The following is a 14229-nucleotide window of genomic DNA, read 5'->3' on the forward strand; positions in this document are numbered from 1 at the left end:
GCCGGTGGGATTGGTTAAAGCTCCTCAGTATGGCCAGGCAATGTTGAGCACTCAGCCAGGAAGGGTTGTGCAGGCTGTATTCTCCAGACCTCCAGTGCTTCTCCAGGGTCCAGTTTACCCTGTTCCTGCTCCTTGCACTATCCCTGAGGTGCGTGTCACCAGTCTGGCGCCTCCAAAGCCAGCCCCACGCATCAGGCCTTTAGTGCGCCTGCCCAGTCCAGTACGTCCTGTTCCTGCTCCTCGCACTAGCCCTGTGGTGCGTATCCCTAGTCTGGCGCCTCCAAAGCCAGCCCCACGCACCAGGCCTTTAGGGCGCCTGCCCAGTCCAGTACGTCCTGTTCCTGCTCCTCGCACTAGCCCTGTGGTGCGTGTCACTAGTCTGGCGCCTCCAAAGCCAGTCCCACGCATCAGGCCTCTAGGCGCCTGCCCAGTCCAGTACATCCTGTTCCTGCTCCTTGCACTAACCTTGAGGTGCGTGTCACCAGTCTGACGCCTCCAAAGCCAGCCCCACGCATCAGGCCTCTAGTGCGCCTGCCCAGTCCAGTACGTCCTGTTCCTGCTCCTCGCACTAGCCCTGAGGTGCGTGTCACTAGTCTGGCACCTCCAAAGCCAGCCCCACGCATCAGGCCTCTAGTGCGCCAGCCCAGTCCAGTACGTCCTGTTCCTGCTCCCCGCATTCACCCTCCAGTGCGCCTCCATAACCCGGTATAGCCAGTGCCTGCTGTGAGCACTCTGCCATTAGTACGTCCTGTTCCTGTTCCTCACACTCACCCTCCAGTGCGCCTCCATAACCCGGTACTGCCAGTGCCTGCAGTGAGCACTTCGCCTCCAGCGTCGCCCGCCAGTCCGGCACTGCCAGCGTCGCCCGCCAGTCCGGAGCAGCCAGCGTCGCCCGCCAGTCCGGCGCAGCCAGAGTCGCCCGCCAGTCCGGCGCAGCCAGAGTCGCCCCTCAGCCCAGAGCCTTCAGCGGACAGGTTAGTTTGGGGACTAGGGTCAGAACCAGAGACACATCTGTTTAGTTTGGGTTTATTGTTTTGGTAGTGCATTCGGGGTCTGCACCTTTGGGGGGGGGGGGGGTACTGTCACGTCCTGACCAGTAAAGGGGTCATTTTATTATTGTAGTTGGTCAGGACGTGGCAGGGGTGTGTTTGTTTTGTGTGTTTCGGTTTTTTTTGGGTTATGTTCTATGTTAATATATTTCTATGTTTGTTCTAGTTCTTCTATTTCTATGTTTAGTTTATTGGGTTGACCTTCAATTGGAGGCAGCTGTTCCTCGTTGCCTCTAATTGAAGGTCCTATTTAGTAGGGGTGTTTTTCCATGGGTTTTGTGGGTAGTTGTTTCTTTGTATAGCTGTGTAGCCTTACAGGACTGTCATTCGTTTTCTTGTTTTGTTTAGTGTTCACGTTTAAAAATAATAGTATAAGTATGGACACTTACCACGCTGCGTATTGGTCCGATGATTTCTCCTCATCAGGAGACGAAGCTTATGACCATTATACACACTGTGAGTTATACCTCCATCAGTTATACACACTGTGAGTTATACACACAAACTCACTGTGAGTTATATACACTGTGAGTTATATACACTGTGAGTTATACACACTGTGAGTTATACACACTGTGAGTTATTCCAACTGTCAATTATACTCACTTTCAATTATACTTACCGTCAGTTATGCCCACCGTCAGTTATACCTAACGTTCTGTCACTTTGTTGTGCTTAGTTTCATTCCATTACATTGTTAGTTTACCTTTCTTTCCTCCTTCACGTTGCTGTGGTTGTTCCTGAGGGTCGCTAGAAGTAGTGGATTATATTAGGCTCATGTATTACAAGTCGTGTAATAATTTGGGACATGTAGCCTATTTGAATCATTATGGAATGCAGACCATACTTAGCAGGTTAAACCTGGAGCCTGGCGCCCAGTTCATGATGACTGGATTGATGTCATTACAATGCTATGATTAGTGAGGATTATTAGATTAGATTTATAGGACTACTGTTCAACCCCTATTGTACACCCTTTTCTCACCTTCCAATATTTTATGGATTGAACAATTGAATATGGCAACTTTCAGGATCAATCAAACCACTGTATTTTGATTCACCAATATATTTGATGCATAAAGGCTCTCCAAACCATTTATTTTATTATTGATAAATAATTTCCAAAACCTAAATAATCTACATCAGAGAATATTTAAATCTACCAATTGGTGTTGAAAAGGAGATGAATATACGCGTATTTACATGGCTTTCTTTCCACGACTGCAAAGCCCGTTACACACCTCCATAACCTAAGTCTGAATACCAACTACTGAGAAGTGCATAGGAAAGGTGTGCATAGGAAAGATGTGCATAGGAAAGATGTGCATAGGAAAGGTGTGCATAGGAAAGATGTGCATAGGAAAGATGTGCATAGGAAAGGTGTGCATAGGAAAGGTGTGCATAGGAAAGATGTGCATAGGAAAGGTGTGCATAGGAAAGGCGTGCATAGGAAAGGTGTGCATAGGAAAGGTGTGCATAGGAAAGATGTGCATAGGAAAGATGTGCATAGGAAAGGTGTGCATAGGAAAGGCGTACAGTTCCTAAATCTGAATTAGGGCCCTCCATTAATAGAAAAGGTGTGTACAGTTACGGGCAGTGCAGGTACCGTACCAGGCAGTAATACAGCCCGACAGGATGCTCTCAATGGTGCATCTGTAGACGTTTGTGAGGGTCTTAGGGGCCTTCTGAGATTAAAGAGGCACTGTTGTGCCTTCTTCACCTCACTGTTGGTGTGGAGGGACCAGTAAGGTCCCAACTCCCAGCTCCACCTGTTATGTTATGTAACTACTGCCAGCTACACGCACAGACGCACGTGAACACACAACCACATACACCATAAACAGCCGTCACACAGGATATCAAGTGGACGATGGATGACGTGAGTCGGGAACAGTGGTGATCACCTTCCACTCTCTCCCAACCCATGACCCCAAAATACCTCCACCACACACACGCAAACAGAACGCATTGATGCACACACACACACACACACACACACACACACACACACACACACACACACACACACACACACACACACACACACACACACACACACACACACACACACACACACACACACACACACACACACACAGTGGCAGGTTGTCTGCCAGCAGTTGACCAGTCGATGATGGATGTCCTTGCAGTACAGGTTTTGAGTACTGTGCTTTCTCTTGTTGTATCTGAAAGCCCTTCTCCCATTAAACCTAAGGTCATCTCTAGCTCCGCCCCTGGACTCGCTTTCTTCCTCAGCATGCTGGGTAAAGTAGTTTAACATTGTCAACAAGATAAGCCCAATGCAAACGGGGAAAGATGGACAGTCAAAGACAGTTCGTGTGTGTTTTCAAGGCGTTGCATGGTTTGAGAGGGGGAGGGGGGTGCAGTAGGAGATATGAAAAGTAAGCAGTGTGTGTGTGTGTGTGTGTGTGTGTGTGTGTGTGTGTGTGTGTGTGTGTGTGTGTGTGTGTGTGTGTGTGTGTGTGTGTGTGTGTGTGAAAGTTCAGACTGGCAGGCACACAGCTTCATATCTCTGTGTCTCTGCCATAATGAAGTAAACATCCCAGCATCCAGCTCTGACAACAGAAGACACAAACAAACACACCACAGGACAATGTGCCATACACACAGGGAACTATGTCTACTGACACGGATCATTAGGACAGTCACTCAGGAAAGGGATTATTCAGCTTTTCCAATTTTGACCAGTCAAAAACATACCATAGGGGAGCCAGCACAGCAGCCATTTTTAATTTGAGCTCTTTGTATGCAGTAAAAGTCACCTTTATGCACAGATCTAGAATCAGCTTACAATACCAAAATTCCAACCTAAAACATTACAGAGGGAAACAAAGCTGACCCTAGATCAGTGCTGAGATTCTTTACTCGGCTGTGTATGTTGCCATGAGCCGACTACAGTAATATGAGGCTTTAGGCAGGTTAGGGCAGTAATCCACATTGCTTTAATAATGTAATAAAAGGTATGAATGTATCACAGGGAGTATCAAATACAATTCTCAAATCTATACACTTTGTCCCAGAAACTCTATACTAGACAGGAGATGGTATAGGCGTCTCACACACACACACAAAACATATCTCTATCTCTCTGTTTCATTCAACCATGGTAGAAAGTTTCAGTTCGCTTTTCCACCATTTGTTTCTCTCCCTGTTTCCTTATTTCTGCACCTGACACTGGATTGGGAATTATTTCTACCTTTTAAACTAAACCCAGGTAGGCCTACTTCTAATCCAGGTAGGCCTACTTCTAATACAGGTAGGACTACTTCTAATACAGGTAGGCCTACTTCTAATACAGGTAGACCTACTTCTAATCCAGGTAGACCTACTTCTAATCCAGGTAGACCTACTTCTAATCCAGGTAGACCTACTTCTAATCCAGGTAGGCCTACTTCTAATCCAGGTAGGCCTACTTCTAATCCAGCTAGACCTACCTCTAATCCACTAAAGAAAGACAAGAAAAACTTAGATTTGATCATTTTAAGCATTTTTTAATTAATGAAATGCAACAGAAAGGCAATAAAATTAAGATAAATAACTTTGTTTTTTACACAGGGGAAATATTTTAGTCATATTTCCAACGATGACTGAGACAACTGTCACAAACTATATATCAACCCCACAAAGTAAGTCGTTTCCAGTGGGTCTCAAAACAGGTTGCGCAAAGATGATGTCACTTCACCCAATGTGATGTTTAAAACTGAATCCAGTGTTTCTTCAAGAAAATACAGCTTTTAAAATATTGTTTAAAGACCTACAAAAAGTAACATAACATGGATGTTCACATTAAATTTATTTTAAGCTTTTGCGTCGTAGTGTTACAGCAACAATGTTGTTTATAAAAGTCAGTTGATGTATGTCTCATATGAAAAGGCATTCATGTTCTCCTTGTGAAAACCCCAACACTGAAAACACAGTCATCCCAGGCATGTATAACTGTCAGGAAAGGGTGAAGGTGTAATAAAAATAAAACAGAAGGACACATTTTTGGCAAAGCAGGAAGAAAAGTGACAAGATTAAGCACAATTTTGATTGGATCCTTAATCTTTTTCTTTTTTTTTGACATTCCCCTCTTTTGATTGGCTCTGATTGTCCTTCACAGTCATGCAATGTCATATGGTTGTCATGGAGCCTTCAAGTGCAACAGCCAAGCTACGTGCAGGAAGATAAAGTTGCTGTGTTCCCATGGCAACATGGTGGTGAATGTTAAACCATGTCCTATGCCAACAGGTAGGAGGGGGAACCCAGGTGTACTACTTGAATATGATTGCAGGGATCCCCGAATTCAGATTTTATTGAATATTTTTATATTTCTTCATATTGCATTCTAATGTGATGAAACGAAACATAGATGCGCTTTGGTTTAGTATTTCTTTTAGGCCAGATAAATACCTACATAGATTTCCTCTAGGAATATATAGATATAGAACATCTAGAACTCTCTAGTCTGGATCTTTAAGGATCAGCGAATAGAAAAAAACTCTTTCCAGTATTTCTAAAAACAAAGAAATCTAGATTTGAAACCCCCACAGGAGAATAAGCAACATTATAATAGACAATAAAACCTAGAAGAACAATATACAAAACCAGACCAATGATGATGTGAACAAAAAAATCCTTTTCCACTTTTTTTATAAAAACATCCCCCGTCACTAAATCCACCCTAACCCCCAAAATGGGACTTGAACCCATCCCCTGTCGCATATTTACAGCTTTACCCCTCATGGACCCCATCCCATCTCCACAACGTACTCAGTGCAGGAAGAGAAGAAGTCTAAAAGCTCCTCCCCCTAAGCCAAAAGAACTATTCAACAGTCATTGAAAAAATAACAACATAAAGAGCAACAAAGAGGAATATAGTTCTCTCTTCATGTATATTATATATGTATACTATGTCCAGTTGAATATTAAAGTCTTTATACATAATGCTGTACAACACACAGAAATAGACAAATCATTCAGCTGTACCTGAATAGGAGGATATGAGAGGTATTGAAGTGTATGGCTTGACTGTAGAAATAATCATCCTTTTTGTCTTGTTTTGTCTAGAGAAGAAGCGCTTAGTAAATCCATTGATATATGAATATTCATAGATTTAGGTTTAGTAGGTTTACTTTTTGAGTGTTAAAGACATCTAGGTGTTTCCATGGTGAGGTCTAGACTAGAGACCAACGCACGCACGCACACACACACAAACACACACGCAAACACACACACGCAAACACACACGCAAACTCACTAAAGCACTATTTACTCTCAGCTGTTCAAGTACCAAATGCATCCATTACAACCACTCAGCACATACTCTCTCTCACACACACTTCAGAACTACAGTGTTTTTGGTCCTTTTGGGATTTCTCAATCCTGCCGCCATTCATTTATCATCAGAGCAGTGTAGCCACCAGTGTAGTCTCTCTCTCGCTCTCCCTCTCTCTCACTCTCTTTCCCAGTCTCTATTTTATGTCTTCTATATAACTCTTATATAACCAGGTCTCTAGACTGAGAAGTGAACCCATCACATTCTCACTTACAGCAACAACCTAGTAAGAGTCACAGGAGTCTCTCTGACAAACTGCCTGAGTGTCAGTCTATGACAGTCTGACAAACTGCCTGAGTGTCAGTCTATGACAGTCTGACAAACTGCCAGAGAGTCAGTCTATGACAGTCTGACAAACTGCCAGAGAGTCAGTCTATGACAGTTTTTGACTCTATGACAGACAGTAAAACAACTCTTGGAGACAAGACGTAGTGAGGACACTGTCTGTTTCAGAAGGTCAGTAGAGTACTGTAGTCCCTCTTCAGATCACATTAGATCAGATGACTTCAGTGCTGCGGTCCGAAGTGCTGTTATCCCCTTTTGGGTTTGGGATCGTCCACACCCAGATAGGACCCAGAACCAAGATCCAGAACCAGCAGGAACTAGAACCAAGGTAGGTCCTCGTTTCCAAACTCTTCTAGATTTGGACAGAACCATGCTTCACTGACACCGACGCCAGTACCTGGATTCATCCAGGAGAGATGAGGCGGCCATCTTTAAGGCTTTGTTTTGTTTACACTCCATAGTTGTTGCTAGGGGACGATGGCCACGCCCTCGGCGCTAACCAGCTGGCCTGTGGTTGGCTCGTAGGTCCCTGCCAGGTAAAACAGATCCTGGGCCCCACCCCCTGGCTTTCGTCGGCGAATCAGGTGCTCGTAATCGGTGCGACTGAGCACCTGGCAGCAGTGGGAGATGGTCTGGACATCGTTCTCATCCTCATGGCTCGACTGGTACAAAGCATGCTGGGTAGCGGAGGGAAGAAGGAGACAGATGTTAAACATAGAGGTAAATAGAAGACTGAAAGATAAATGAACAGCCTATTCATTAATCCCCAAATAGATATAAGTAGATCAATTCTTGATCAATCCTTGATAAATTTGATCAAAAAGTTGATACATTTGATCAAAAAGTTGATCATGTTCTTGAATGATAATCCATCATACCTTTCCGTCATGGTGCCTCTTCCCCAGGCTCGTCTCCTCGGGATGGTAGAACCACTTGACCCTGACCACCATGCTGGAGGACCAGGACTCCCAGAGGCTCTCCACCCGCCCCACGTAGGGCAGCTGGGGCCGACCGGGGGACAGGAACACAGCACAATCCCCCACATGCACCGTCTCACCACCACGCACAATCGCCTTGTAGAACAACTTACGGGCCTTACCCTTCAGACCACGCCTCTGTAGGGGGAGAGGGGGGGGGGGGAGTTAGGAGGGAGTTCAGGTAAGACTTTACTCAATAAGTCAATTCAGTAAGACCTCAGTCAGTAAGTCAATAAGTCTGCTTCAGATTGTGTTCACCATTAAGGCTCCCACATGTGTCCTCTGACCTGTGTGGGATTTCCAGACCACTTCCACAGCTGGCGACCCGGCAGGAGGGTGGACATATTAGGATGGGGGATCGGTGACAACATCCTCTGTCTCTTTTCTACTGGGTGGTCCTTGGGAGGTTTGGGCTGGGAGGCCGGGTTGTGTGTGTTGGGGGTCGGAGTGTGTGTGTTGAGAGACAGAGTGTGTGTGTTGGAGGCGGGTCCACCTCTCCTCTTGGTTTGGCTTTTGGATGCGCTGCTGCTACTATTGGTCCTCCCCTTTGATGTGTACTCCTTCCTGTCCTCTCCTCTATCACTTCCTCTCACCTTTGACTCCCCGGTGACGGACATGGCTGCCTTTGCAACGTAGGAGTGTGGTGTTGCCGAGGCGGGGCTTGGGTTGGGCTTTGTGGTGGGGTCAGGGGTTAAGGTGTTAGACGTCAAGCTCTGTTTGTGTTTGTGTTTCTGCTGTTGGAGCAGCGCTCGGCGGAGAAGGAGGGATGAAGATTCTTCTTCATCAGAGGAGTAAGAGGAGTCGGAAGAACAGAGGGAGGAAGAAGAGAGGGAGCCAGAAGAGGAGGAAGAGGAAGAGGACGAGGAGCAAACAGAGAGACGGGAGAGGAAACGTCCTGCGCCCGCCGCTGCTGCTCTCCTCCGTGCTACGTCTTCATCTCCATCATCATCATCTTCATCCAGCTCAGAGTAAGAGCTAGGGCAGTCACTGGGGCAGTCCAGAGTACCAAACTCTCCCCCCATACCCGACGAGGGGAGCCTCTTTCCGAGGGCTGGAGCCCCCTTCAGGAGCAGCTCAGACTTGGACATTCCACTCTCTCCTCTTCTTTCTCCTTTATTTCTGTCTTTCACCACCAGGGCAGGGTGGATGTACCTGAGAGGTGCCCCCTCCTTCACCACCAGGGCAGGGTGGATGTACCTGAGAGGTGCCCCCTCCGCCCCTGCAGATGGACCCTTGTGCCCCCTGCCGCACCCCAAACGCAGCAGAGCTTTCCCATTCTTTGTTTTGGGCGAGGTCACGCCCTCATGGTCCAGCTTCACCAGGAACTGTTTTCTGTACCTGTCACTTGACTTCCTGTTGGAGGGTGCCGTTGTCATGGCGACAGAGTCACTTAGCGTTACTGTGGTAACAGGCCGGTGGGTTCCGCTTCTGAAGGCTCCAGCGTAACCGTTGGCGATGCTACTGAAAGAGTCAACCTCAAAGGGGGAACTAAAGATGCCCTTGAGGGGTGTGGGAGGGGTGAGGGGGTCTGTGGCCGGGCGGTGGAACACCCCCAAGTCTCGCTGGTGACCCACTCGGTGGGTTTTACGGGACGTCCCGTTAAACAGGAAGAAGTCCGCTGGAAGTCTCTTCGCTGGCCAGCTTATCGAGGAAGTGTTGCCCCCGGTTACTCTCTCTGACGATGTCGTGGCTGAACTATTGGCCTCTGGCTTGACCTTTTTTGGTCGTCCAACTGGAAGAAGAAACAGAATAAAGAGAGAGAAAAAGGGAGATAGAGAGACAGAAAGAAATAAAGGGAAAGAAAGAAGAGAGATTTATAAACAAGATGTATGTACCTAACCTTCCTCTAAACCTGGTCAAAGAGAACAAATTATTTGTAACTATAAATTACAGCCCTTACTGTAGAACTGGAGACACCTTGTCACATTTAGTCTGTGTTGAGTTGTAGGGTGCTGTTTGACTGGAGGGCATTCAGATCAGTGACAGTTGGAACAGTGATGACGTTAGGCAGGTGGACGGGGATTCCATAGAGAGGGAAGAAGTTGTGTGATAAAATCATATTCTATATGTGTGTTATATACACTAGATGTTGGAACATTGCTGCGGGGACTTGCTTCCATTCAGCCACAAGAGCATTAGTGAGGTTGGGCACTGATGTTGGGCGATTAGGCCTGGCTCACAGTCGGTGTTCCAATTAATCCCAAAGGTGTTCGATGGAGTTGAGGTCAGGGCTCTGTGCAGGCCAGTCAAGTTCTTCCACCCCGATCTCAACAAATCATTTCTATATGGACCTCGCTTTGTGCACGGGGCGTTGTCATGCTGAACCAGGAAAGGGCCTTCCCCAAACTGTTGCCACAAAGTTGGCAGCACAGAATCATCTAGAATGTCATTGTATGATGTAGCGTTAAGATTTCCCTTCACTGAAACTAAGGGGCCTAGCCCGAACGATGAAAAACAGCACCAGACCATTATTCCTCCTCCACCAAACTTTACAGTTGGCACTATGGTAGCGTTCTCCTGGCATCCGCCAAACCCAGATTTGTCCATCAGACTGCCAGATGGTGAAGCGTGATTAATCACTTCAGAGAACATATTTCCACTGCTCCAGAGTCCAATGGTGGTGAGCTTTCAACGCTCCAGCCGACGCTTGGCATTGCACATTGTAATTTTAGGCTTGTGTGTGGCTGCTCCCAAAATGTATCTCCCGGCAAACAGTTATTGTGCTGATGTTGCTTCCAGAGGCAGTTTGGAACTTGGTAGTGAGTGTTGCAACCGAGGATAGACGATTAATACGCTCTACGCGCTTCAGCACTCGGCGGTCCCATTCTGTGAGCTTGTGTGGCCTACCACTTCACAGCTGAGCCATTGTTGCTCCTAGACGTTTCCACTTCACAATAACATCACTTACAGTTGACTGGGGTAGCTCTAGCAGGGCAGAAATTTGATGAACTGACTTGCTGGAAAGGTGGCATCCTATGACGGAGCCATGTTCAAAGTCACTGAGCTCTTCAGTAAGGCCATTCTACTGCCAATGTTTGTCCATTGAGATTGCATGGCTGTGTGCTCGATTTTATACACCTGTCAGCAATGGGTGTGGCTGAAATAGCCAAATACACTAATTTGAAGGGTTGTCCACATACTTTTGCATATATAGTGTATGATTAAAGATGGTCTGACTAGTAAATTGGCCAGGTGGGCCTCTGAAGCAGTTTGCCTTTATTTTTTTAGTTCCATTCCACTTTCCCACAAGCAAAATGAAAAGTTCTGAACTGGTTTGAACCAAAAGAAAGTACCAGTTTATATTGTTCCTTTCTGTTCCTTTCTTAACCTGTGAAATCAACCGTTTTTTACATTTAGGTTATTAAATTACTTCACCAATCACTGCGGATAGAGCAGGCAAGCTAATTGTTCACATACCTGATGGACAGACAAGTGTAGCCTATGGCGCAAGATGGACTGAGAGAGAGTGAGTGAGGGTGGAGGAGGAGGCTTGAAGCGCTGGGCATCTTGTTATGACATGCATTATCTGAATTAGGTCCACAGAATTATACCTTGGAGGAGCGGCTTCTATGAAGGAAACTTTGAATGTCCTGTGAGCTAGTTAGCTAAAAAGCATGTGTGTGCAGAGCATCACCAGAATTAAAAACATGTCTTACCTTTTTGTAGTTAAGAAATGGTCTATAGTATCCTTAACTAGCATCCATTCTTTTCTAGCTAATAAAAAATCTCCCTCCTACCTTCTGAATCACGATTGTGATGTCAGTACAGTAGCCTCTGCTTTAGAGGGGGAGGGGCCAGTGGTGGAAAAAGTACCTCATTTTCATACTTTAGTAGAAAATGACTCAAGTAAAAGTGAAAGTCATCCAGTAAAATACTACTTGAGTAAAAGTCTAAAAGTATTTGGTTTTAAATATACTTAAGTATCAAAAGTAAATGTAATTGCAAAAATATTTTAAAATTAATCATATTAATAAGCAAACCAGACAGCAAAATTGTCATGTTTTAAAAAAAATTTACGGATAGCTAGGGGCACACTCCAACACGCAGACATCATTTACAAATGAAGCATGTGTGTTTAGTGAGTCTGCCAGATCAAAGGCAGTAGGGATGACCAGGGATGTTCTCTTGATGAATGTGGGAATTTAACAATTTTCCAGTCCTGCTAAGCATGTCAGGGAAAATGTATGAAGTAAAAAGTACATGATTTTCTTTAGGAATGTAGTTAAAAAAAAGTAGTTGTCAAAAAATATGAATAGTAAAGTACAGATAACCAAAAAACAATTTAAGTAGTACTTTCAAGTATTTTTAATAAAGTTCTTTACACCACTGGGAGGAGCTACAGTAGCATATGCTTCAGAGGGGCAAAGATTTTCAGCTGGCAGGCAGTCAAACACTGGAATAAGTTTCTGAGTGACAGAGTGAGGGACTAGAAAATATGGCTGGAACCGGTTCCCATGCTTTTAAAATAACGGTTCAGTTACAGAACAGTATGGATCACCTTTGTTCCAGGTTCCATTTCTGTCCTTCAAAAATGTGGTTATTTTCTGGTTTCGGTTCTGTTTCCTGAACCGGTTCCAACCCCCCTGGTGGTGGTATCTACAGTATGCTTATCTCACTGGTGCTGCTCTGGTGCTGTTGGTCTCAATCTCAAACAAAAGGGAGACACCATCTAATACGGTGAAATGATGCTCTGAGCCATTACCTGGTCTCCTCTCCTGGCTCCTTCCTTCTGCCTCTTCATTGTTTGGTCTCTCTGTGGGCTTGTCTCTACTGTCCTGGGTGGAGCTTCTGCGACCACAACGTCCAGTAGAGAGCAGGGCTGGAGACGGCTCCGCACCTGAGTGAGTGAGTGAGTGAGTGAGTGAGTGAGTGAGTGAGTGAGTGAGTGAGTGAGTGAGTGAGTGAGTGAGTGAGTGAGTGAGTGAGTGAGTGAGTGAGTGAGTGAGTGAGTGAGTGAGTGAGTGAGTGAGTGAGTGAGTGAGTGAGTGAGTGAGGTAGGACAAAACAGACACAGAGAATGAGTCTCTCAGAGGCTGGATCTAATGTTGACAGACCATGTCTTTACCCTCCAGGAATGTATACTCAGTGTGTGTGTGTGTGTGTGTGTGTGTGTGTGTGTGTGTGTGTGTGTGTGTGTGTGTGTGTGTGTGTGTGTGTGTGTGTGTGTGTGTGTGTGTGTGTGTGTGTGTGTGTGTGTGTGCAGTATACTCACAGTGTATCTGGTACCCACGGGGCAGCAGGCGTATGTTGGGCAGGGAGATCCTTCCTCTGTCTCCATCATCAAACTCCACCATCACACTGCCCTTTTCCTCCTCGCCCGGAACTCCTCTGTGGACGTTTCCAGGGTAGAGACAGCGGGAGCGTTCGCTCCAGTAGGCACACACACGTGTCCCAGCAGTCAGGATGGCCTCTGTCTGTGGCCGCACGTCCAACACCGCTTCTTGTAATATCTGTTCTAGAGAGTAGATCCTAGGCCTGTTCCCTCTCTCCCCCTCGATCACTACACGGAATCTAGGAGTGGGAGATTGTATTAAATGTATTACAAGCCATTCAGCCAATCCTTTGTATCAACATGCCTATCTGTGATTAAGCAGGCCATATGAGTAGGTATCAGTAGGTGTCAGTGCCTTACATGTCAGGCAGCTCCAGAGTGTGTAGTCGGGCAGCATACAGCAGCTCATCCTCCTTAGATATCAACACCTTCAGACCATCCACCAGCATCTCCCTGCTCAGCACACAGTTAAGCAGTGCTGCAGAGAGAGAGAGCAAGAAGGAGAGAGAGAAAATATGAACATTTAGCCTGGTATGTGACCCTGTGAGTCTGTGGTGTGTGTGTGTGTGTGTGTGTGTGTGTATTCTCACCTGGTTCTCTGTGTGTGTGAGGTGTATGCTCCATGTCTTCCTCCTCCCCCTCAGAGAAGCTGCTCTCCTCGTCCAATCGGAATCCTTCATCAGCCGCAAAGCTCTCCAGAAGCCGGCTCACTGCACGCCCCTTAGCCTGCAACAGGAAACGAAATCATTAGAATATATATCTCTTTAAACTCCTTTTTTTTGATGTAACCGTTATTTAACTAGGCAAGTCAGTTAAGAACAAATTCTTATTCACAATGACGTCCGGGTTTGGCCGGTGTAGGCCAACAACGGGCAATTGCGCACCGCCCTATAGGACTCCCAATCACGGCCGGTTGTGATAGAGCCTGGATTCGAACCAGGGTGTCTGTAGTGACGCCTCTAGCACTGAGATGCAGTGCCTTAGACCGCTGCGCCACTCGGGAGCACCAAAACAGTGGTCACCCTCCCAGGTCCTGGACAGCTACAGGGTGTGCAGGCTTTTGTTCCATCACAGCACTAATTCAAATTATGCTCATCAACGAATCTGGTGTTTTAGTGCAGGCCTAGAACAAAAGCATGCACGCCCTGTAATCTTTTCCATACATTGCTGTCAGAACTACCCCTTTCTTTCAACACACACGAACACCGACGCACGCACACACACACACACACACACAAACACACTAGCGCTGAGTGATTCATTTCTGTTTTAAATTTTTTAAACAACTAATTGACCAATTATTTTTAT

General features: G+C 46.1%; 1 protein-coding gene across 5 annotated transcripts in view; it reads right to left on the reverse strand.

The window, feature by feature from the left end:
- Positions 1 to 4540: 4540 nt before the first annotated feature.
- Positions 4541 to 14229, reverse strand: part of LOC106610139 (BAH and coiled-coil domain-containing protein 1) — a 136478-nt gene continuing 126789 nt past the window's right edge. For all 5 annotated transcript variants that reach the window (XM_082978147.1, XM_082978146.1, XM_045724286.2 and 2 more), the window contains exons 17-23: positions 13512 to 13647; positions 13282 to 13399; positions 12862 to 13160; positions 12352 to 12486; positions 7937 to 9381; positions 7551 to 7787; positions 4541 to 7349 (exon numbers count right to left, since the gene is read on the reverse strand). In XM_082978147.1, coding sequence (XP_082834273.1) covers positions 7140 to 7349; positions 7551 to 7787; positions 7937 to 9381; positions 12352 to 12486; positions 12862 to 13160; positions 13282 to 13399; positions 13512 to 13647 — 2580 coding nt within the window. In that variant the 3' untranslated portion in view covers positions 4541 to 7139. The remainder of the gene's footprint in view (positions 7350 to 7550; positions 7788 to 7936; positions 9382 to 12351; positions 12487 to 12861; positions 13161 to 13281; positions 13400 to 13511; positions 13648 to 14229) is intronic.

The sequence above is a fragment of the Salmo salar genome, chromosome 01 (assembly GCF_965601325.2).
Source record: "Salmo salar chromosome 01, fSalSal1, whole genome shotgun sequence".
NCBI classification, from domain to species: Eukaryota; Metazoa; Chordata; class Actinopteri; order Salmoniformes; family Salmonidae; genus Salmo; species Salmo salar.